This window comes from Mixophyes fleayi, chromosome 1 (genome assembly GCF_038048845.1).
Source record: "Mixophyes fleayi isolate aMixFle1 chromosome 1, aMixFle1.hap1, whole genome shotgun sequence".
NCBI lineage: Eukaryota > Metazoa > Chordata > Amphibia > Anura > Limnodynastidae > Mixophyes > Mixophyes fleayi.
The window spans coordinates 345,190,459-345,214,748 of NC_134402.1; the positions used below are offsets into that span (position 1 = coordinate 345,190,459).

A 24,290-nucleotide genomic window follows, 5' to 3' on the forward strand; every position below is an offset into this window, starting at 1 on the left:
AGATGACCGCCGCAACATAAATTGATTTTAAATTTCCCTCTACCTTGCGGTCAGTGGCATCCTGCAGGGCAGCTGTTCCTGGCACCGGAAGTGAAGTGTGACGAGCTAAGCGAGCTACCGGAGTGTCGACCTTTGGGATCTGTTCCCAGCAGGCCAGATCCTCTTCCTGTAATGGGTACAGGGCAAGGAATATCCTTGGAATAGAAAACTTCCGGTCCGGCTGCTTCTGAGAAATCTGTTAACTCCACTGATGGTGGGAAACTAATAGAGAGTCTTCATTTTTTTTTTTTTTTTTTTTTTTATAAAAGACCCTGATCCGAAGATTTAAGTTCATCCAAATCCAAAAGGTCCAGGGCTTGTCTCACTGCGAAAACCAGGAAGTCAATGCCCTGATATCTAGGGGATTTTTCCAGTTCTGTGACCTGCGCAGAATCAGAGTCGAGAATAGGCTTACCCTCCTCTTCTGATGATCTCTCTGAATCAGAATGGGATACGAGAGGATTTGCAGACTGAAGCCGCTTATTTCTAGACCGTATAAATCTTGGTGAGTCTAGAAAACGGTTTATCTATCTAGGCCACTGAGCAAGGATGAGGACCAGGCCGGTTCTCCAAAGGAAGAACCTGGGTTAGCGAGAGAGGATGATGGACTTGCAAATGTCACTTCAGCTGTCTCAGCGGTCACTGGTATCCCTTACGGTCACAGGGAGTACAGTTTCTACTCAAGTGGAGGGGAGAACTATGGAAACCGCTGGTGGCCCTGCAGGCTTAGTAAGCAGTTGGACCAGTGTAGAAACAGATTGCGCCAGAGAAGATGCTCATGCCGGGTTCCTCTGGTAGTGGTAGTCCATTAATCTGGGCCTGCGAAGTGTGTGACCCGCGTCACAGTCAGTACAAAGCACCGCCTGGTCCTTTAGTCCAATTGGCAACTAAACATTACACTTTGAACAAATGAAATATTTTGCACATAGTGCTTTTCCCTTATCAACATATTTTGAAAGGGAAAACACACTAAAGCAATAGAATTACAGTCACACAAGATATAGGCTCGATAAAATTATAAGTACACTAACTAATCTATGACAAGTTGTATCTTGTAGCAAGCTATATGTGAAAAGAGATTGGTTGTGTAAGTAGGATATAATATATTATGCCACTTGCAACACATTAATATACCACTATTTTCATTACGGAGTACAAAAGTATATAATGCTTTGTACTTAGCCTTCCAGATAAGACAGATATATAGGAGAGGAGTCAGTCAGCAATAGCCCCGATATCAGGCTGAGGAGAGACTGCTGTCTTCCCAGGCAATCTCTTGGGGCGCATATGGGAGAGTCCAAAAATCCAAGCAGAGGTGGGGAAGCTCTATATGCATTAGCTCCGCCCCCAAGCTTTCCTGTCCGTTTGTGGAATCGATGACTGTTTCTTCCTATTCGAGACAGCCCACAGCCATTTTCTATTGTCCGTTTTAATCCTGGTGAATTTGTGCAGCTTAAACAAGATTCTCCCACTTCTTTCTCTGAGGGAGATACTTGGTATAGTCCAGCAAGATGGCGACCACCATCGCTACGATTACTAGCACTCTATGCCTCCAAGGCAGTGCCGGTATGTCGGGAAGCTGTCAGTGTAACAGCGACTTCATTAAGCCGCCTGTCAGCACTGAAACGCTCAGGTGCTGTCAGTGAGAGCCCTCCAGCTCACAAAAGACAGCTGTAGTGCGGCTCCAGTAAAAGGAGTGTGCTTTCATTCTAACACTCCTCAGATAAAGAAAAAAATCTATTTGTAAAAATAATAAAAAAGTTAAAGCTATGCTAGTAAAAAAAGCAAGCCCAACTCCCTTGGGCACTTAAACTAAACTGAGGCGCTATATGAGGGTTGCAGTGGGAAGGGTTCTGTCAGCATTGATACATTTAACAAGTTAACTAGTTAAGTGCCAACTCCATACTCCCCTCATACAACTTATGGTAGCAGTGTCCCCCAGATAGCATGAAAATATTTTTTTATTGTGTTTAAAGACAATATAGAAAAATAAAGTGGTAAAACAAATATTTTTAAAATAAAACAATTACGTTCAGGCCCCAAACTCCCAGCACATTGAGAACATATCACTCACTCTAAGGAAGTCCCCGCTTCCACCACACATGCTATAGAATGTGTGTTTTGCAATATGGCCCTTGAATTGTAGGCAAGCACAGAGCACCATGAATATACAATAATGAGCAAATGTATTTCATTATATGTTAACATTGAATGGTAGAAAAAAATATGTTTTAAATGGTTTAAGTGCTTAAAAATAGATTTAACAAATTCCTTGTTGATCCCGTGGGGATCGGAGGGAAATCTAGTTCTGTTATGCGGAAGGATTTCCCATTCCTGGTGGCCCAGTTAGCTGCTAGTCACAGAGCTGCAGTATCAAAGGGTCTATAAAACACAGCCGCCTCCAGGAATTAAATGAATCCAGTATACACACTGCCACCTGGGAGTCCCTGGAAGCAAAGCGCCAAGCTGGAGCTCTGAGGCTTCAGAATGGGCAGCATTGAGACTAATGCCCTTGGTATCTGGAGCTAGGTTCAGCAAGGAGGGGGCATCCCCTATATACTCCATTGGTTACACTGGAATATGGAGATACGCATCCTTGATGTCCATGGACACCATGAACCAGCTTTTCATGCTGAGCGTTTGTTGCGGGCTTAGTCACTGGACGCATAGCTGGCCGGGCCTGTCTAACAGCACGCATCAAGTCATCCACCCCCCTTTTGTTTTGGGAATCCTCCTCCAGAGAGATAAAGCCTCCCCTTACTCGTGTGAAGAGAAATCTGAGTCAGACCCCTCTAGGGGATGAGAGAGCACCGGAAGCCGACGCCAGAAGTGGTAGTGGACGTCAGAATCTTCTCCAAAGAGGAGGATACCTAAACTAACCCCTGCAAAGTCCTGGCCAGGTCCCAAGTCCAATCCGGCTGGTCAGACTAGGACAGCACCGAACCCAAAGGCTGCAAGGCGGGTTTTATATGGGGCAGACAATTGCACTGCCTATAGTCACCACATATTGGGCAGAGGGGCATCCCCTCCCTGCTCCCTATAGCGTACAGCAAGCCGCGATAGCTCAGAAAAGGCCTGTGCCAGAGACCTAACCTTAGCTGTCTTTGCCATTTAAGCGGGGCACACACTCACAGACGAGCATGGCTGCTAGACCTCTGCATACTGTGCACAGGGCATCCAGACTGTGCACAAGTCAATTTTGCATGAAAAATGGAGCAAGCACCCAGACAACAAGAACACAATACCTCTAATTCACTAATCCTTGTAGCTAAGGAGGTAGATGGAAAGAAGAAGTACTACTGCACAAGACTACTCCCAAAATGATTGCTTTATCTCTTCTGGTGGACTGGCCTAGCTACGAAACCCCAACAGAGAGGAGGGGCTGGAGAGATCTCACCTAAGATAGCTATGGACCTAAAAGACAGCACCCTAAGCCATCCAGTGCCTAGTGAGGGGGGAGGGGGGGGGGGGGGCTATGCAGGGCAGCTTTGCCGGATTGCTTCCTGGGAGTTCCAAGAGGCAAAGCAGGAAGGCAACTACTCTTCCTAAATATCCTACTCAACTCCTTATCTGCTGAAAACATGTGATATACGGATACAAGCCCTCTAATAAACCCCCGGCTGTACTATTTTGATGCCAATACCCTAGGTCAACTCTCTGCCTACTACCATGCAGTATTGATCCTAAGTAAGCGGTAAGGAGCAACCATCCACAATCACTAGCAGTTCTAGGTGGCATTGAAGGATGCTGGTGGTGGCAGAGTCTACTGTCCAACAACTGGTTTGCAGTTGCCACTTACAACCAGTGAGTTTCTGGTAGCCTATCGACACCAGTAGGAGTGATCAGTACAGTTGGTAAAAGCAACCCAAAAATGAATCCGTAAAGCTACTTCCCTGCAGACAGGGTGGCAAAGTAAGCCTACCCTCTCATGGAAATAACTGTTGGCAGCGACACAAGGTGGCAGAGTAAGCCTATCCCGTCACAGACAAGTTTAAATTTAAAGGGACGACAAGAGAAAGATACTGGTGTTTGGAAGTAAAATGGAGCTAAAAAGATTACCAAAGTATAAATTGAACTAAGAAAAATCTAAAACGAAAGTGCCGCTCTGACACAATGTAAGAACCAGCCACTATCATATGTTCTATTTTAGCGAGTATAGTTAGTGGGTATAGAACTAAAATAATTCAATGTGAACAGATACCCTTCTGCACCACAAAATAAAAGCTAATTCACAACCATATGCAATTTTATATTTGCATAAAGCATCACATTACTAGACTACTCAACAGAAGACTGGTTTAGCTATGAAATTAACAGATCCATACTCTATGCATGTCATTCACACTTGGTGCAATAACCTCACCTGCTGATGGGACAGTGCTGGGCTGTGGTGCTCCCAGTTGGGACTGACTTCTCATGACATTAGCAGCTGCAGCTTGTGGCATGGTTGGAAGTACAACAGACCCTTGAGGACGCAGGTACTGACCAGGTGCAGAAACAATCTGTAGAACATTACCTGGGACAAAGAACATGCACAGAAAACGTCAAATATAGTCTACACAACAGTTTGCTTAAAAGGAGGATGTGCCCAGGGCAAAGGTAAAGTGACAAACAAAATGGAAGGGTATGAATAAGTATCCAGTTCTTGCTATGTGAAAATACTGTCACATGATCATGTCTACAGATCATAGAGCATTTCTCTCTCATTATTATACGGTTTCAATAAAAAAAAAAAAAAAAATGTACAAAAAATGTACAAATGGAAGAAATAAAATAATGTCAACAGAAAAAAGTGGTTCAGTGACGTCTTGTACAATTTAATTAATAATGAAACTCCAATTATCTATATATAACCAAACCAATGGATAAGTTTCCTCCACTGAATTGACTGAATATATAATACTGCTAATATTGGCTTCACCTAATATCAATAACTGTAACTTGTATAAATAAAGATGTTTCTCTCTAAATATTTAGCAAAATACATTGGTATAAGTAACTATAAACAAGAACTCCTAATATCTCAGTTTTTATGCGTTATGTACGAAAGCGATTTTCTTTACCTATATATATATATATATATATATTAACATGAAGCTGCCATACTGCTTACTTGGAAGAGGTGAAAAAAACATTTTCAATCATATACTATCTGTACAGTACGCCGAGTGGCCACATTATCAAAACAAGTAATCTGTCAAAACATGACTACACCCATGTTATGGCCAAGAACAGATTTGAGTTAGTGGTCTGAAAATATATTTGTACAAGTTTTAAGAATAATATTAGTACAGAACTGCATGTTCTAAAAACAATTACAGTTTTGTATCCCTATTATGCAGTATTCATACACCTATATGTGAGAGGTCATTATGTAGCATTTATAATTGTCTATGTTACCTTGCAGCTGCAATGGCTGGCCAGCGGTGAGCTGGCGCAATTGGCTCTGAGACAGGGTGAATTTGTTTCCTTGGAATTGCAGCGTAACTGGGGTCTCTGGTTGAGCAATTCGACCCTGAGATGCACCAGCGGTAGCCAGCTGAGCAATTTTTACTACTTCACCACCTGCAGAAACCAAAATAAATCAGGTCATCACATGGGCTTCCAGTCAGAAAACAGCAAAAGCTAAAAATTTGTACACAGAAACAAACGCAAGATTGGACTAGTACAAAGCAAAACTAAATAGCAAATTGTAATTAAAATAAACTAGTAGAAAAATTTCACTTTACATAGCTTGGCAGATCATTTGAAATGTATATTTCCGTGCATATTTTTTACTCTCCTTTTGCACTCATTGCTGCAACTGACAAAAGTCTCACATATGAACAAATATTTAGAGGAATATTTTGCAAAAAAAATATTATACTCAGTTACATTATTACTGTAAATAAATAGAAAAGTTTTTTTGATACTTAACGTTAAATCATTTTCTCTGAGACTGTAGATGTGGAATATAAACCACACATTGTGTTCCATTGCAAAGAAAGAAATAAGAAATCTGACTGCTCCACTCCTGCTCCTCCTCAGCTCACAATTAGCCCAGCAAGGAAGCAAGAATAATAAGAGCAGCAAAGTAGAACAGACAATACATGGCTTCAACAGCCACAAAAGCAATCAGCTTTGATGATGCAGATATCACAACAAACCTTCCACCGTGATTTGAATGCCTAGAACCACCGTAACGGCCTCTCGTTTTATCTTCTTTAGCACTCGCACAAGCATTGCTAACAAGAACAGTAAATCAAACAGAAGTCCCAAAGTAGTATCATAGTCTATCAAAAAAAACTTTGGATACCTTGACCTTGAGCAGAAGTGATACACCTTGAGGTTCAACAGAGATGCCATCATACTGACATCTAACTGAGCCCAACCTATCCATTAACTGCTGGAAGACTTCTGGATAAAAGGGACCAGTCCCTGTGGTGAAGGGCATGCCTGCTGAGAAAATCTGCTTGCCAGTTCTCTATCCCTGGAATGACCACCACCTTGTTGGCTGAAAGTTTCCCCTCCACCCACCGCATGACCCTGCTAGTCTCTCTCATGACCAGGGTACTTGTGATGGCTCCCCGAAGACTGAAGTATGGTGGCATTGTCTAGGCCTTCATCTCAAGAATGTGCATGCTCTGACAAGGTCCCTGAAAACACATTTGGAGTTCCAGGATATTTATTCAAGACCCTGGAAATGGCACATACGAGCGTCAGCTCCCCAACCCTAAAGGCTGGCATCCATAATCACCAGTGCCCATTCCCAGAAGGTGTAATGGTGTCCCCTGTTGTGGTTTTCACACTTAATCCACCAGTAGGGGCACCTCTGGAGACTGTCTGATGAACCGGCTTGTCTGACTATGGTGAGGTTTTTTCCATTTCAAAATAAGTTTGATCTGGAACTCCCTCGAGTGAAACCGTGCAAATTTCACCAACCATGTTACCTATTATTTTCAAGCAAAAGTGAGCAGACACATGACTAAGTTAAAAGGAACATCACGAGTCCCTGGACAGGACTTTTTCCAGTGGCAAAAACACTTTCTGCTGGTTAGCGTCAAACAGCAGCCGGGAAGACCATCCACTGGAAAGGAGTCAGGTTGGACTTCTGGTAATTTATGATCCCGAGAGAGATTATAAGATTTGGGTCAAAGCTCGAACATGCTCTTGCAGCAAGACCTGGCGACTCCCTTGATTAGCAGATTATTCAGGTAGGAAATGACAGTCACCCTCCTGGATCTCAGCAGGTCAGCTACCTTGGTGAAAACACTCAGAGCTGTCAACAAGCTGAAGGGAAGAGCCCAAAACTGAAAATGGTGGTACTTAACTGCAAATATGAGAAGGTACTGATGAAATCCAAGCTCCAATGAGCCCTGTATCCTTGGCAGTAGAACACAAAAATTCAGAGGCCTCACAGATATGTAGTACCAGAGAGTTATCAAATCTGATCTGGGTCTGCCAGTGTGCAAACCCTCTGCCAACCACTTGTCGACTGCCTTATTGACCAAGTTGAAGCTAAGATGGGTCTAAGGGAGGCCTATTATGCCGTGTAAAATAGACTTAAGGATGGCCTAAAGGTTCTTATCCGTGCTATCCCTTAAGATAGCAGTGTTCGGAACCGGACTAGTTTTGGTCTTCGAAAGGTGAGCTAAAGGTGCATCTTCCTTAGGCAAAATCCCATATCTTGGTGTACCCACTATGGAGAGGATAAAGGGACTGCAAACTGCAAGAGACCTGAAATCTACAATCAGGATTGATCCATACTTCGCACATAAGGTCCTCTAAGGGACGTGAAGAAAACTAGCAAATTGTCGGTGGTCAAAGCTGTTCTGAACATTGTCAGACACTCAGACTAAATTTTCTACTCCCTGCTTCCTGATTGGGGTCCTCATAAAGGCACAAGGAAAATTCAGTTTTAGAAATTTCAGACACCTCACCTTCCTCCCGCTGGATGATAACGCCTACTGCACAGTCTAGACTTGGAGGAGATTCCTTGTCAACGAAGAGAAAACATGAACCAGACCTTGCACAGACTTAGTCAAGCATTACGCACAAGCCGACTCATCAGGAAGTGTTGCAGGAGAAGGAGGAGGTCTGCATGGATCCATGGGATATGCAGCGAGCTGCATAGGCCATGTAAAAGACTGGGCTGTCACCTCAGTGGGAGGCACTGGAGTTTAGCCTTTGATGATACAGGAAGCCCACCTCAATTATTCAACTGTGGTAGTTCTGCCTGGAATATATGTTCGCAAATCACATAATGAAAGATGTTTTCATCAGAGAGGGGAACTGCTGCTCTATAAATGACTGCAGTGGCGCTGTCCATCTGTACCCCAATAAAATAATGTCAAGGTATTGAGGGCCAGTAAATGAGCTGACCTCCAGAATGTTGATTCGAAGACTGTACAGCTAAAGAGAACACACTCTCATGGAAGAATCGCCACCCATGCCCAATAGGCTGGTTGGTGTACATCAAGACCACCTGACAGATGAGGGCTGAAAACGGTCTCACTAACAACAAATGGGATGGGAAGCAACCATCCTGTGAGAGAACTATTCAAGGAGCATGATTTAAAAAACGGCCCTATGTTCAACTGCACATAACAGTCCACCTCCAGGTTAAGATCATTAAAACTCACAACCCAGATGCAGTACTTGATGATTAACCTATAGAAGGAACGCCCACCATCGCCCTGCATCAAAAAACAAGACCCGAGTATACTAGAAGCCACAAACCCTAGAAAGTAGTCCACATAGCTCCAGATGTTGTCCTGCCAGGTTTCTGGACAAAGCATTCACCAGTAGGTCTAAATACAGAATGGTCCAGATACTACAAAAATCACTGCCATGGAGGCCATAACATTGTTGAACACTCACAGGGCTGAGCACCGATCATAAGGGGAGCGTCAAAAATTGGAATGTGAAATGTGGAATCGCTGGTGATTGTTCAAGTTGGAGATAGGTGTTCCTGATGAACACAAATAGTAAAGCTCCTGAAGGCGAAACAATTCAGCATGAGTTGATATTCATTTGTGTCACAAAGACCTGCTCTGACTGGACGGTCAAGATTTCCAAGGCTGCATCTTTTGTTGTCAATGGATCTTCTATCCCCCTCTTCCAAGGAAATGACCACTAGTGAACAAACTGGAGGCTTTCCAGGGACATTGAAAAGTCAGTATGTGTTAATAGCATCGCTGTGTTCCATGTGTAAACTGGACTGTGGTTATCTGCAAACAGCAATCTGTAACTGGCGGCAATAGCTGGTTGCAGGGCCAAGACATGCTTCTGAAGGCAAAGCACCCGTGATAAGGTCTCCTGGTGTGCTGCAAGGAAGTTGGGGACTACTTGTAAGTCCTGTTGGGTGCCAAGACTCCATTGGACCAAAGTAGTCACATGTGCAGAGGTCTATTTGTCCTGCACTTCTATGGTGGACCTTCACACACTGCAAGGTCTAGTAGCATCCATACACATGATATCCACCTTTGCCTCACTTGCAGAGTAAGCTGTCCCCCTTGAGGAAGTGAAATGATCCCCTCCTCACCCTAGAAGGTTGTGGTCTCCATTTATTGAGGGCAGAGACAGAGGTGGGGGTTGGGAGGCCCCCACTTTGAGAGGAGGCCGATGGAAAAAGTCCTGTGCCTAGCTCCTATGCAGTCCACTGAAATAACAATCAAGAGGAGTAGCAGTGCTATAGGGGAAAGGTCAAGTTAGTTTTCTTTCAGTGTCATGTCCACTAATGATGAAATATAACCCAACATCGGTGTCTCCCTACTAGAGGAGAGAAAGTTTTAGTTTTTATAAGAGTGTAGTAAACTATCTCGTCAGCTGTGGCTGAACTATAATTCTCAGCATGCTTGTAAGATATAATTTCAATTTCAGTTGGAGCAAGTATCAAAGAATTACTGGGTTCTAGTAAGACATGTAGGTTTCAGTATATACGTTTGTCTTTACAATAAACATTACAAAGAAAAAAAGGCATCATGGGCAAGAAAAGAAAAGACAAAAAAACAAAACAAAACAAAAAAACAAAAAAAAAAAAAACTTACTTGGAAGCCTGGCCTGAGAACTGAGCACCAGCCTTGGAGACATAACACTCTGCTGGACTGCATGCTGAGAATTTTGAGAATGAGCCTGACTCAGCTGCCTTACTGAAGTGGCTGCTGCAAAGGCTGTTGGTGCCTGTGGCCTAGGAGCACCCACAGAGACATGTGAAGTTTGACCCTGGGAGATGGGTACTGAAAGTGACATTACTAATTAGATAAGGAAGTATGTGTATTATATTAAAATACTATTTATCAATAGGAGGCTCTAAATGCACACCTTACACCAAGTACAAGATGAAGCATATACAATATATAATTTTAGGATATTTTCTGTAATACATATCAGCAAACTTGTACCCCCTTCATGCTTGCAATCATAATTACGTCATACCCACACTTTCCAATAGGCCAAGTCCCCAAGCTACTAAACTATAAGTTGATCACACATGAATAAGACAGAAGGGTTTTGGAAGAAAAACAAACAGTATACCGAAAATGTGAGCTCTGAAACAAGAACAACAGTAACAAGTTCATAGAAAGTAGGCCTTATAATAAGAACATTTCTATAAATAAATACAAAAGAAAACCTAAAAAAAAATCTAAAAAGTATAAAGTACAGAAGATTAAAATTGTAGTTTTAGTTTCAATAGCAGTAGAGAACGGATATCCACGAGTGTGACGTTTTAAAAAAGAAAAGAGGATTTTTACTCACCATAAAATCGATTTCTCTTACTCGATTGGGAACACTGTGAGACATTGGGGTATACTAGGTGGGACTAGGAGTTTAGGCACTTAAGACTTGTTTTTCTTCCCTCCCCTACTATTATGCCCCTCGTCTCCTGTAGCCTCAGTTTTGTCTAACCAAACATATAAGAAAGTGAGGCCCAATTTTTTATTTTTTTTTATAATTCACACAACAGAACTATTTACAGAGCAAGGGAGGGTGTGCAGTGTCCCCCAATGGAGTAAGAGAAATAGATTTTACGGCGAGTAAAAAATCTTCTTCTCTCTTTCCTACCATTGGGGGACACTGCGAGACATTGGGACATACCAAAAGCTGCCTCTAAGGGAGGGATTGCTCTGGAACTCTGCGTCCAAAACTCGCATCCGCTGATGCAAAGCCCTGCAGCCTGTAGAATTTCACAAAGGTGCTGCCAATTCGGAAACTCTACGAGCTGACGAGATAGCCAACATGAACACTGTTTTCCAAGTGAGATGGCGTGAATCAACTGACTCCAGCGGTTCAAATGGAGTATTGGGTAAGTGCGTTGAGCACTAAATTGAGATCTCAAGACTCCACTGGTTCTGAACGTCCCAAAATTTTGCTAGTTTGCTCTGAAAATAAATGGAAAGTGCTGAGACCTGAACCTTGAGGGACCCCAGACGGAGCCCCTTATCGAGGCCCACCTGCAAGAAAGCCAGGAGCCGAGGGAGGCTAAACCTGGATGTGTGTAGACTGTGGGACTCAAACCAAAGATTGTATGCCTTCCAGACTCGATGATATATTGTAGAGGACGCCGCCTTTCTGGCCCTAATTAGGATACCAATAACTTCCTGTAATAACCAAAGCCTTGAGAATTAGGGTTTCAACAGCCACGCCGTCAAAGCTAGACGATATAAAGAGTGGCAGAGAAGAGGGCCGTGAATGAGAAAATCTGGTTGCATTGACAGAGGGAAGGGGGGTGCTGCCGCCAGTTTCAGAATGTCTGAAAACCATGCCCTGCGTGGCCAATGAAGGCCTACCAGGATTGCGGGCACCCATTCTCTTTTTCATTTTTATTTTTTTTTAGCACCCGCGAGAGCATGGGTATCGGCGGGAACAGGTACACTAGCTGAAAGTGCCATGGGACGGTCATGTCATCTATGGACTCTGCTTGAGGGTCCCGAGACTATGAGCAGTATCTGGAAAGCTGATAATTTAGCCTGGATGCCATGAGATCGATCTCCGGCATCCTCCGACGCTCCACTAGGAGGCAAAAGACCTGTCTGTTGAAAGACCATTCGCCTGGGTGAACCTTCTGCCTGCTGAGGAATTCTGCTTTCCAGTTTACCACGCCCGGAATGTAAATGGCTCACATATTGGGAACATGGCGATCCGCCCATACCATGACCCTGGCCGACTCCCGCATGGCCCCTACACTGCGGGTTTCCCCCTGGTGATTTAGACACGCCACGGCCATGGCATTGTCCGACTGAATTTGAAGAGGCTTCCCTGACAGGAATTTCTGTGCCCGAGTCAGTGTCTTGTACACCATTCTGAGTTCTAGGACGCCGATTGGGAGAGTGGTCTCCTGGGGGAGACCAGAGACCCGGTCTCTCCCCCCTACCCCCCCACCCTCTCCACAGACTTGCATCTGTCGTGACTAAGGTCCATGTCCAGGCTCGGAAGGACTGCCCATTTTCCAGATTTTGTTTGGACAGCCACCAGGTGAGGGAAAGGCGAGTGAGATTGGATAGGCAGATGAACGGTCTGTCTAAATGCACGAGAACCTGACCATTTCTGAAGGATTTCCCGTTGAAGTGGACGAGATAACTGTGCGAACGGCACCTCTTCGAACACTGACAACATTGTCCCCAGGAGATTCATGCAACTGAGGAGAGACTTATTTCTGCCTTAGAAGGGTCTTGGTCTTGCGTAAGAGGGTAAGAATTTTGTTTTCCGGTATACTCTCAGTCACTAAATCGAACAAGAGGCCCAGGAATCGCATATGCTGTTGCAGAATGAGAGAAGACTTGGGTAAATTTAGGACCCACCCGTGTGCTTCCAGAAACTGCATTGTGATCTGGATGTGATGAGTTAAAAGCAACGCTGACAGCGCCTTCAGAAGAAGGTTGTCCATGTAAGGAACCATCGTGACTCCCTTCTGACGCAGCAGCCCTGCCATGATCGCCATGATCTTGGTGAACACCCGGGGGGCGGTCGCTAGGCCGAAAGGAAGGGCCTTGAACTGAAAGTAGGAAGTTCCCTACTGCGAAGCAAAGGAGACAATGGTGTCCCATTCATATTGGGACATGTAGGTAGGCATCCTAGATGTCTATGGAGGCCAGGAACTCTCCTTGTTCCATTCCGGCGATGACAGTCCGAAGGGACTCCATTCGGAACGTCTGAGGTTTTACCTGCTTGTTGAGAAACTGCAGATTTAAAATTGAAAGTAGAGATCCGTCCTGTTTTGGAATCAGGAAGAAGCTGGAGTAAAGCCCCTGAACTCTCTCCTGCATTGGAACGGGAACAATGTGTCTGAGGGGACAAAGGGGTATTGCCGTGGTGAAGAACCTCCATTGAGGGAGCTGGACCAGGTCTATGATATAGCCCCGGGACACAATTCCTCGTGTCCAAACGTCTGTGGTGGAAGTCCACCACTGGCTCTGGAAACGAAGACCATGTGCCCCCACCACAGAATTCCTTGGGGGGGGGGTTTGAAGACTCAAGCAGCAGGCTTGTCACCAGGTCTCAAGGTTCCACACCTAGTGGAGCCCCTACCTCTGCTATACACTCGCCTGGGGGCGGAGGACTGACTACAGCTCTGTGCCTGCGGTCTATTGACCGATCCTAAATAGGGAACCTAAAGTCCTAATGGCACAGAGAGGAAAAATGTAGCCTTCGCTGCTCATTACAAGGGGAGGACTGCCAGCAAAGGGTACAGGTAAGTGAGACCAGCTTCTGCTTACCTTCACAGGGACCCAGCGTGAATGGCGCCGACAGGCTATTCACCCCTCTGAGTCTAGATCCCCGCGCTGTACCTAAAAGGAAATGAAAATAAAAAAGTGAAAATCCTAACACTAATACAAGTATAGGCAGTTGCCTATGCCAACGTGACCTATCTCCTAGGCACCTAAGAAAAACTGAGGCTATAGGAGAGGAGGAGCATAGTATGGGAGGGAAAAACAAATAAACGTGCCTAAACTCCTAGTTCCACCTACTATACCCCAATGCCTTGCAGTGTCCCCCCAATGGTAGGAAAGAGAAATCATCTTTTCATTAGTGTACCACTAGCGGACACTGCGACATTGGGGACATTCCAAAGCTGCCCCTAAGGCAGGGATTGCTCTGAAACGACTGCATGTGAAACCTTGCACACAAATCTAGTATCCCGTGATGCAAAGCCCTGCAACTTGTAGAATTTGGAAAAAGTGTGGACAGACGACCAGATAGCACCCCAACACGGCTGTTCGACCGAAACACTGCGACACATTTTCACAAAGCACCGATAGCCCAGAGCTTTCAAGCCCAGCAGAACTAGCCTAGCCGACTGAACATAACACAACAGAATAGTCAAACTGATCCAACAATTAAGATACAATCGAAAGGCCAGCACATTGATGGGCAGCAGCGCCTCCTGGAGGTTTCAGAGGCCCTAGAAACATAGAGCACTGTCAACCGCGCCCCACTCGGACAAACTCGTGTCTGTAGAAACCAAGGTCCACTCCTACAACTGGAAAACCCGACCCTTGGATGCAATCTGGTCATCCACCACATGAGGGACCAGATGAACCGCTTGTCCAGATGAAGGGGAGATTTGATCCACTTCCGGAGAAGCTCACTCAAGCGTCCGAGAATGAAACTGGGCGATGGATGCCACTTCAAACATGGATACCATGGTACCAAGCAGCTTCATGTAGAGGAGAAGGGACACCTCCCACCTGGCCAGAAGGGAACTGGTCATGGATAGAACCGAGAGAACCTTGTCCAACAGAAGAAACACCCGATGACACCTTGTGTCGTTGTCGAGTCCAAGAGAACTGATTCTTGCATTGAATTAAGGAACACTTGGTTAGATGGAGGATCTTACAGTGTGCTTCCAGAAAGGTCATCAAAGGTCAAGATGGTGTAGAAGAACATAATGTGATTGAGCCTTTAACAAGCCATCTAGATAAGAAACAATAGTTACACGCTGAGAATGCAGGTGAAAACCCGTGGGGCGGTAGCTAGACCATAGGGCAAAACCCAGAACTGATAGTGGGCCTTGCAGACCACAAACCGAAGAAGACATTGACACCCCTCACAGGTGGGGGGACATGGAAATAAGCTTCTTTCTTGTCCTGAAGAGCAAGGAACTCCCTCTGTTCCATGCCCGCTATAATGGACTGCAGCGACTCCATCTTGAAGCCCAGAACCTGAACCAGTTTCTTGAGGGTATTAAGGTTCAGGATCGGATTGAATAAGCCATATGACTTCGGAACCAGAAAGAGGTTGGGGCAAAACCCCACACCCCTTTCCAGAGGTGGAACCGTAATAATCACACCCGAAACCATAGTTCTCTGGATTGACTCCGAGAGCAACTTGCACCAGCGACTGCAGGATGGCAGACCCGTGGTGAAGAATCTGCAACAACGGAAATGCACAAGATCGATAACATAATAATGAATGATAACCCCCTCGAACCCGGATGAGGAGGTTGAGGCCTGCCACTGATTCTGAAACAGCACAAGATGAATCCCTACCATATTAATATTGTGACTGGCAGATTCCCACCCCTTACATAAACCTACTCCCTAAAGGAAGTGGACTGCCCCCTGGCAGTAACCCCCTTGACCTATTGAAGGGATGAAAGGACAGAAAACTTGGTTGTTTAGATTTAGTGTTGCAAGTCAGGCAAAAAAGAGCTCTTACCACCCGTGGCCACTTGAATGATCTGATCCAGCTGGGATCCAAAAAGAGTCACCCCATCAAAAGGTAAAGACTCTAGTGCAGGGTTTCCCAACCCAGTCCTCAGGGCTCCCCAACAGTGCAGGTTTTCCGGATTACATGTGAGATAATTAGGACCACCTGTGGATCTGTTACAATGTGTCAGTCAATAATACACCTGTACTCCAGTAAGGAGATATGGAAAACCTGCACTGTTGGGGAGGCCTGAGGACTGGGTTTGGGAAACCCTGCTCTAGTGTACACTTAGAGCCAACATCTCCTGGCCAAGAGCAGAGCCATAAGGACTGGCCTGAGCGTTATAATGAGCACAGTGTTTGGCATTAACAGATACTGCATCCAAAGACGCTTGACCTAAAAATTCGAAGCCTCAATGTGTTCCGCTGACTCAAGCAAGATCCACCATGGGAGAATTCTCCTATTTTTCAGACAGCTCTAATAGCATGTGGTAAAGGTATTTCAATTTTTCCAGTATATGAAAATTTTGGACAGGCTTCTGCCAAGTCTCAGAAACTCCAAAAGCTGAGGAGACGGATGGAAACAGATCACCTGTTTCTTCTGCAGTTTAAAAAGGGAGAAAGCCAGCAGAGTCTGAAACCTCAGGATCCGCAAACCCTAAAGTTTGCCAAACCCCCAAAGCTAGGTCTTTCATGCTGAGCAGCAGAAGAATCTTTAATACTGTAAGAACCCTCATCATCAGACTCCCTAAGAAAGGAGGGAGGTCAGAATCCGAAAGAATTGTCTGAACTGTGTCTGGAACATGGCGTTTACTCGTCATCCTTTGGGGGGGTACCTAAGGAGGAAGAGGCTCTAAGCTAGACCCTGGGTGGATCAGAGAGAGAACGCAAAACCAGCTTCAGCCTAAGACACACCACTAGTGAACAGTACTGGCTGCGAAGGTGAAATGTGTAGCGCAGTAAAAGAACGAGAAGGGCAACCAACCCCTCGGTGAGACATTATCCAAGTGAGTTCGGCAATGGACGTCGCCAGAGACTTAAGCCAAGCCAGTTCTTCCATAGCCACTGGTGCAGCCACAGGCAACCGTTGTAAACGAAACTCCACCTCACACGTTGCACACAGGGCATCTGGGTCCGACTGGCGACAAGGCAAAAAAGCACTACTTATTGCACAGGTATAATGCAGCACAAATTATCCAGCAGACCCTTTAGTCTTGGAAGTCCCTTTCTCAGCCACAACAGTAAACCTAAATTACACAAATTACCAAAGAAAGAACAGAAATTAACATTCTTCCAGTAACAAAGAAGTTGTGAAATACAGACAAACTGGTCCCTGACACCTATATGGAAACATAAAATTAGATATATAAGTGGCCGTTCTCACACATACTTGAACTACACAAGATGTAACATGATAGAAAGATGCGTGAAAAACAGTTAAATGGCCTATACAAGTGAGAAATTGTTACCAACAGGACACGACCAGCAGGGGACACTACAGGCTGGAGAGACAATGGCGTCTCTGTTGAGGAAGCCCACCAAGGGGAGAGAATAGAGAGCCCCCCCTTTCCTATTCACCAGCACAAGGAACAAGAAGTTCCACCCATGTCACCCGCTGCATGTATAGCCCCACCAGAGTGAGCGCAGCTGTACTCTCCGATCCAACAGAGATCTGCTGTGGCTGCCTTTCCACCGGCCGAGTTGTTCTCTGCACAGCAGAACAGCGGGGACCCGACAGCATCACCTTCATGCTGAGAGCAGGACTGCTCCAGAATGTTGGGGGTGAGGTAAGCAAGTAGGATACTCATCGCAGCTCAAGGACCCAGAGTAGAGGATGCCCGTAGGGTATCCACTCCTGAGGAGCCATCTTTTAGCCCCCCCAAAAAAAGTTGCAATAAAAAATCCTAAAAGCATGCCCAACTCCAAAGGGCACTTAAACAGGCCAAGGATGGTTCCCTCTGGGAGGGGCATAGGGGTGGAGCTGTCCTCTCAACATTTTCAGATTGAAGTGCCCCTTACTGCAGGACCACCCACTATACCCCATTGTTGCAGTGTCACCCAATAATATGCCAGATTAAAATAGATTCAAGTTTGTCAAAGCCTCATATCGCACTGGTGATTAACTGTCAGGGTTTATGTAGTTAGAGCTATCTGGAAAATCTCTAAAGCTTAAGGCTACGCATACATTGGCATTGCTCTGATATGCGTTTATAACACACGTTAAGGACATGTAAATAGATAAGAAATTAAAATCATTGCGCCAAATGAGAAAGTATATTTGTGTTTTTACATGTGTTGAAACGGCTTTGAAAGTTGAAAATGTACATTCATCCGAATGGGAGAGCAATGTAAACACAATGGGATGTAGTTAATAAGCTTAAAAACATAAAACTTCCTTTTTTGTCACAGTTGTATATTAAAATATGTAGACAGAACTCATTTGTAAATGCACCCAAGCACATATCAAATGCACTTTAAAGGGATAAAAAAATGAATGCGCTGTATATGCGGGATGTTAAAAATGTTACATATTATAAAAAAAAAAAAAAACCATTGCAAATGTCAATATGTAATTAAGTCTAAAAAGTAGGGCAGATTATCAATAATAAAAAATTTCAGCCACAAATAATAAAACAAAGAATTAATGAAGCAGTTTAATCACTCAATGCTTTTTGACACTGCAGTATTTTCTCGCTCAAAATGCTTTTACACAACTAGTGTAAAACTACACTTCTAGTGTACTTTAAAGCATGACCTTCTGGTAGCTTTATGGGAGATGAAATTTGGTCTACTTGCCTTAAAAATTAACTGTGCCCATTTAAATAACAGTTTTATGGGTGCCGTCTGTATGAAAGTTGTTTTTTTTCTCTTTCTTATAAATGTAGCACCTATCACCTATACACAAGTGCCCATTATATTTAGCAGATTATTTGAACAGACAAAACATTTTAAAAATATGTTACATTTACTTTGCGCTACAACTGTATATTTTCTTCAATAGCGCAGCATAAAAATTAACTATTTTCTGGGCAGCTATGAATATTGAGAACACAAGCAGCCAACATTCTGACAAAAGCCAGCTCTGTACTACTGAAATGGTGGCATTGTCAGTAGTAAGATTTTATTACCCACCCAGGCTCTGAAGGATCATATGAAATCAGTATCATAAGAATTTCTGCTCACAATTTTTATACTGATTGCTGATTTATTAATGTTAAATTTTATAACACTGCATAGGTACACTTTTAACAGTACTCCACCTGCAAGACCAGATTGGCAGAATATATAGTGTGCAGGTAGCAAGAGTAGCTTAAAAGAAAGGTTACCTTTAGTCCCTTGAGGCACAGCAGGTGTGGTGACTGGTGACCTTTTAACTTGTCCCTGCTGTGTCACTGTGGCTGTAGTAGTTGTCACTACACGTGTTGCTGGTGCACTTGGGAAAGCAACTAAACGCCCTTCAGGTTTCTGACCATAGAGAACTGGCTCAAACAATCTACAAGATCACAAGGTGGAATAAAAATAGATACTTAGTTGGCAAGAAGTAGAACCAAGAAAACCAGTTGGCAGTTGGAAATATCAAAAGTCAATTACCTGCTGGGTTTAATTTTCACCCGGTTGGGCCGAGGTGCAGGATCAGGGTTGCTATAAATCTCTTGAACCAGTTTTCTAGTTACTTTGTGCTTAGGAAGGAATTGAGCTTCATAACGAGTCATTTTATTTTCTATTCCAAGTAAATTAAATAGGAACAAGTCTGTGTTCTGAAAAAACAAAATACAAAACAAAGAGTTGTAAATATGCAGAGCAGTTAACCTGCACATTTGAAAGGAAATACAATAAAATCAGTAAAGCTAACTTGTTCTGCTTTAATAAAACATAGCATACATAGTAGCAAATCAAAAGGTATACAAGTATGAAAAATTTGTTTATGTGACCAATGTCAAATCCTTTTCTCTGAATCCATGGGTGACACTAGGGTATAGAGTGTGGTGATAGGACATTGGGTACTTAAAATTTACAGGCAAAATGCTCCCACTCCACCCCCTCTATACCCCCTATTGGCTGCTCATAGCCTCAGGTGTTATTTTTTTTCTGTTTTTTGTTTTGTTTTATTAAAAAAGCCCCATAGGTTGCCCCCTTTCCCCTCTGATAATTGAACCTCTGGCTTCCCAAATTGGGTCTAATCCTAGCATACAGGGGGTCAAGGTGGGTAATACAAACTCCAAAATCTCACTCTTTGCAGACGATATCCTCCTATCGCTTACCCAACCGGGGATCTCTTTGCCCAAGCTATATGCCATCCTTCAGAACTACAGCGATGTTTCGGGCTATAAGATAAACTACACCAAGTCAGAGGCCATGCTGCTTCACGTTTCTCCTCGGGATACCGAGCTCCTCCGGGCTAACTTTAATTTCAAATGGCAGAGCAGGAAGATCAAATAGCTGGGGGTTTTCCTCACTTCTCGCTATGACCTCCTCTTTCGTGAGAATTTCCTACCCCTTTTCTCCAAGACGCAATCAGACCTGACCTCCTGGAACCGCCTTATTATTTCATGGCTGGGCAGGATCATAGCTGTCAAAATGAACATACTCCCAAAATGGCTGTACCTCTTCCAAACCCTTCCGGTAGCTGTCCCTGCCTCTTTCCTTGCCAACATCCAGAAGGCACTCACCCGCTTTATTTGGAACCATAGACTTCCTAGAGTCTCATCCAATATCTTAAAACGACCAATCCCTGGAGGAGGAAGAGGCCTTCCCGACATCAAATTATACTATTTGGCATCCCACCTTTCGCAAATCGTTGCCTCCTACACTCCCTCTGGCTCCACTGCATGGCTTGATATAGAATCGGCCCATCTAACCCTGCCCGATCTCTCCTCTCTCTGGGGCGTATCTCCCGCCCGTCGCCCCCCTGCTGTTAGAGGACTGCCTTCTATCAAATTTGATGCTATGCTCTGGGACTCCAACTCCTTCAAACTAAAACTTTCAACTGCAATATCTCCTTTAACCCCCATCTGGCATAACCCGGTGTTCCCTCCCGGATCTGCCTCTACGATCCACCATAACTGGTCTCGTGCAGGGCTTAAATTTCCAGTAGATTTTTCCAAACAGGGCCGCTGGCTTTCGCTAGCGGATCTCCAACCCCAATCCCCGTCCCAAATCCTCAGCCCCTTTGAATTCTTCCAAACTAATAATTTCTTGCGATCCCTGCCACCAACCTATGTTCTTAGGGACCTTACTTCGTTTGATTCTCTTTGTAGAAAACATCCCTCGGACAAGGGCATGATTTCTCAAATATATAGCATTCTTCTCACTTCTGCCCTTCCCTCTACAAACCCTCATAAAGACGAGTGGGAAAAGGACCTTGGTCCTCCCCCGGATGAAGAGGCTTGGGAGGACATGAGACTGGGGATAGCTAAATGCTCTATATCAACTAAACTCAAGGAAACCTCTTACAAAATTTATTACCGTTGGTATTACACTCCCACAAGACTCCATACAATGTTTCCCTCTTCCTCACCCTGCTGTTGGCGGGACTGTGGCCAAAGGGGTACGATGTTTCATATTTGGTGGTCTTGCCCGATTATCACCACCTTCTGGGATTCAGTCCATGGTTTTCTAAATACCCTTTTTGAAGCCCCCATCCCGAAAGATCCCTGGATATTTCTTTTATGTTACCCTCCCCAAGACCTGGACAAACTCTACAAGAAATTAACTGCCCACATCCTGACAGCAGCCAAATCACTCATAGCCCTTAATTGGAAAAAGACCTCATCTCCATCCCTTTTGGCTCTCAAGAAGCAGATTTGGCACGTGGCCGCTATGAAGGAGATTGCGTACTACCTCCACGATAGAGGCCACGTCTTCAGTCAAGTCTGGGCTCCATGGCTAGCCGTGGAACTCACCTTCCCCCCTCAACGCTCCGCGTCCTCCGACCTGACCCATGTGCGATGACCCTAACTCTTCCCGACACATATCTCCCCCTCTGCTATAGGCTCAACACACCCTAGTTATCCTCTAAATACTTACAGTGCTTATCTTTGTGGTCCTACCCCCTCACCCCTCCCCCACAACCCTTTTGTTCCTACACCCATTTTATATTACTCTTTAAAAATGTAAAAACCGGTCATTTTTGTCTAAAGGTTTCCTAATATGCGATACACCACAATAACTGTAGTGATTTTACTGTGTATGCTACACAATGTTATCGTTTTGCTGTCTGTATTTTCTTGATTGACCACTGAAAATAAAAAATTATATAAAAAAAAAAAAAAAAAGCCCCATAGGGAGTATAAAAAAAAAAAGAGGAGGGAGAGGAGCAGAAAAGAAAATTTTGCAATTATAAAAAGAACATTACAGCAAAACAGGAAAAACTAACAAAGGAAACAAGAATAAGATCGTAAAGGGAGGGTTGTCCAGTGTCCCCCATGGATTTAAAGTAAAGGATGTAATGCAAATACTAAAATCCAATTTTCTCATTCATCTTATAAGGGAACACTGGAGACACTGGGAATGCCCTAAAGCTGTTCCTAAAGGAGGGTATGAACAGCACCTCTTGCCCAAAGCTAGCATCACTGGATGAAAAGTATTTAAACATGTAGAATCCCGTGCCGCCCAAAAGGTACTCACAAAGAAGAATTTTAAAGGCTGGTGGAACGTAACTCACCCGGTAATGAGTTGCTTAGAGGCTAGCCAGCCTCTCTCATGGGCAACCATGAGAATAGGCAAATGGGAGACTCATGTCGATGTTGTCACCCCTCAACCACCAAAGGAGTGACTGACAAACGCTTCGAGACTGACAGACTAATCAGCTGCAGGCGAGACTTGTTCTATTTCAAAATGAGTTCATTGCAGCTCAGGAGGCATAAGGCACCAAGGGACCTTATGCCTCCTGAGACCCAGGGACAGATGCTAGCATTCTTAAGAACAGCAGGGTACTACCGATAGGTGGTCCCCAACTTTAGTACCATAGCCAAGCCTCCAACAGATCTCACCTAGAACAACACTTCCCAAGGTAGTGGACTTGACACCAGTTAGTGTGCGAATTTTTCAGTCATTGAAAGAGACCATGGCGAGGGCACCAGTGCTAGTGGTATCAAATTTTAAGGAGTTTATCGTGCAGACTGAGGCACCACAGTGCAGACTCTGAGCAATACGCTGCTGGGAAGGGCCTGATGGACAGGAAACTAGGTGGCGAGATATGCCATGACTGAGGAGCAGTGTTTGGCTAATGTGAAGGATGTGAAATATCTTCAGTCCTATTTATATGGTCAACAGGTTACTGATGATTGATCACAATTTGGGGAAATGGCAATTAAGCCTCACAAATCAAATTTATGATTTTTACATTATCCTCAAACAAGGAAATGGGATTTTTGTACTTACGCAAATCCCGTTTCTCTTAGTCCATTGGGGGACACCGGGGACATAGGGGTATAGAGTAGAGACAGGGCGAGCTGGAACTTTAAACTTCTGTTTAGACTTACAAAATAAAGCAGCAAGCTCTGAAACTCTTCTTGCCATAGATATGGCCAAAAAGAAGACCATCTTCCAGGTCATAAATTTGAATACCATTGTATTCAAGGGTTCAAAAGGCAGATGCTGTAAAGCATTCAACACCAAATCTAAATCTAAATCCCATACTACCGGAGGAACATATGGAGGTTGTACATGGAGCCCGCCCTGAATGAAAGTGTGCATATCAGGTATGACTGCGAGTCTTCTTTAAAAGAAGACCGAAAGGGCTGACACCTGACCTTTAAGAGAACTAAGGTGCAAACCTGCATCTAATCCGTCCTGCAAGAACCTAAGTAACCTGGACAAGCGAAAAGAAGAGGTAAGATACCCCTTCTCTTCACACCAATTTCCAGACTTGATGATAGATCTTTGCTGAACCCGGTTTACGAGCTCAAAGTATGGTTTGCACCATACGATCGGGGAAAACCCTTAGCTCGCATGATTATGGCTTCAACAGCCACGCCGTTAAAGCCAGACGTTGTAAACCTAGATAACAATAGGGTCTGTGACTGAATGGACCGCCTATGCCAACCTGTCTGCTGCTGCTGGGAACCGGCTGGGCTTACTTTGCCACCGTTCCCATTCGTTATCTCAAATGCGCCCTGTTGCCGCAGTAGTAGGGGCTTACAAATGCTGCCACCACTGGACTCCTTACCGGCATCCAGTACCGGGTTTCTTCAAGGTAACTGACGCAGCGAGTAATTTTGGGTCTAATCTGTAGGTCACAGAATTTTCAGCATGGAAGATATTTTCAAGCAGGTCTTTGAAGCAAGTGATGTTTATTTGCTCTTACACTGGTTAAAGGTACCAGTGATCAGTTCAGATGAAATCAGAAGAACAATTTTTCAATACAAGCCTCAAAGGGTAAGTCAGCCCGCTTCGAAGTCTGAGCTATTTTTAGAATCAGGATGTCATGTGTTTATACAAACATGGATTTACATGCATTGCAAAGCCAACAATATTTACACTTCTCTATGAAATTCTGGAAATGTTGTGATGTCTAGGTAAGGGATGATTGTAATCCCCTTGGACCTTAGCAGAACAGCCATAACCGCCATGATCTTTGTGAAGATACGCGGGGCCGTGGCCAGAACAAAGGGAAGAGCCTGA

The 24,290-nt window shown here is 44.4% G+C and overlaps 1 protein-coding gene across 6 annotated transcripts in view; it reads right to left on the reverse strand.

Moving 5' to 3' along the window:
* Positions 1 to 24,290, reverse strand: part of LOC142161533 (E1A-binding protein p400-like) — a 109,831-nt gene that overhangs the window by 46,019 nt on the left and 39,522 nt on the right. For 4 of the 6 annotated variants that reach the window (XM_075217252.1, XM_075217243.1, XM_075217258.1 and 1 more), the window contains exons 19-23: positions 19,257 to 19,423; positions 18,992 to 19,158; positions 10,068 to 10,256; positions 5,440 to 5,604; positions 4,403 to 4,555 (exon numbers count right to left, since the gene is read on the reverse strand). In XM_075217252.1, coding sequence (XP_075073353.1) covers positions 4,403 to 4,555; positions 5,440 to 5,604; positions 10,068 to 10,256; positions 18,992 to 19,158; positions 19,257 to 19,423 — 841 coding nt within the window. The remainder of the gene's footprint in view (positions 1 to 4,402; positions 4,556 to 5,439; positions 5,605 to 10,067; positions 10,257 to 18,991; positions 19,159 to 19,256; positions 19,424 to 24,290) is intronic. The other 2 variants (XM_075217276.1, XM_075217268.1) reach the window with 1 other exon arrangement.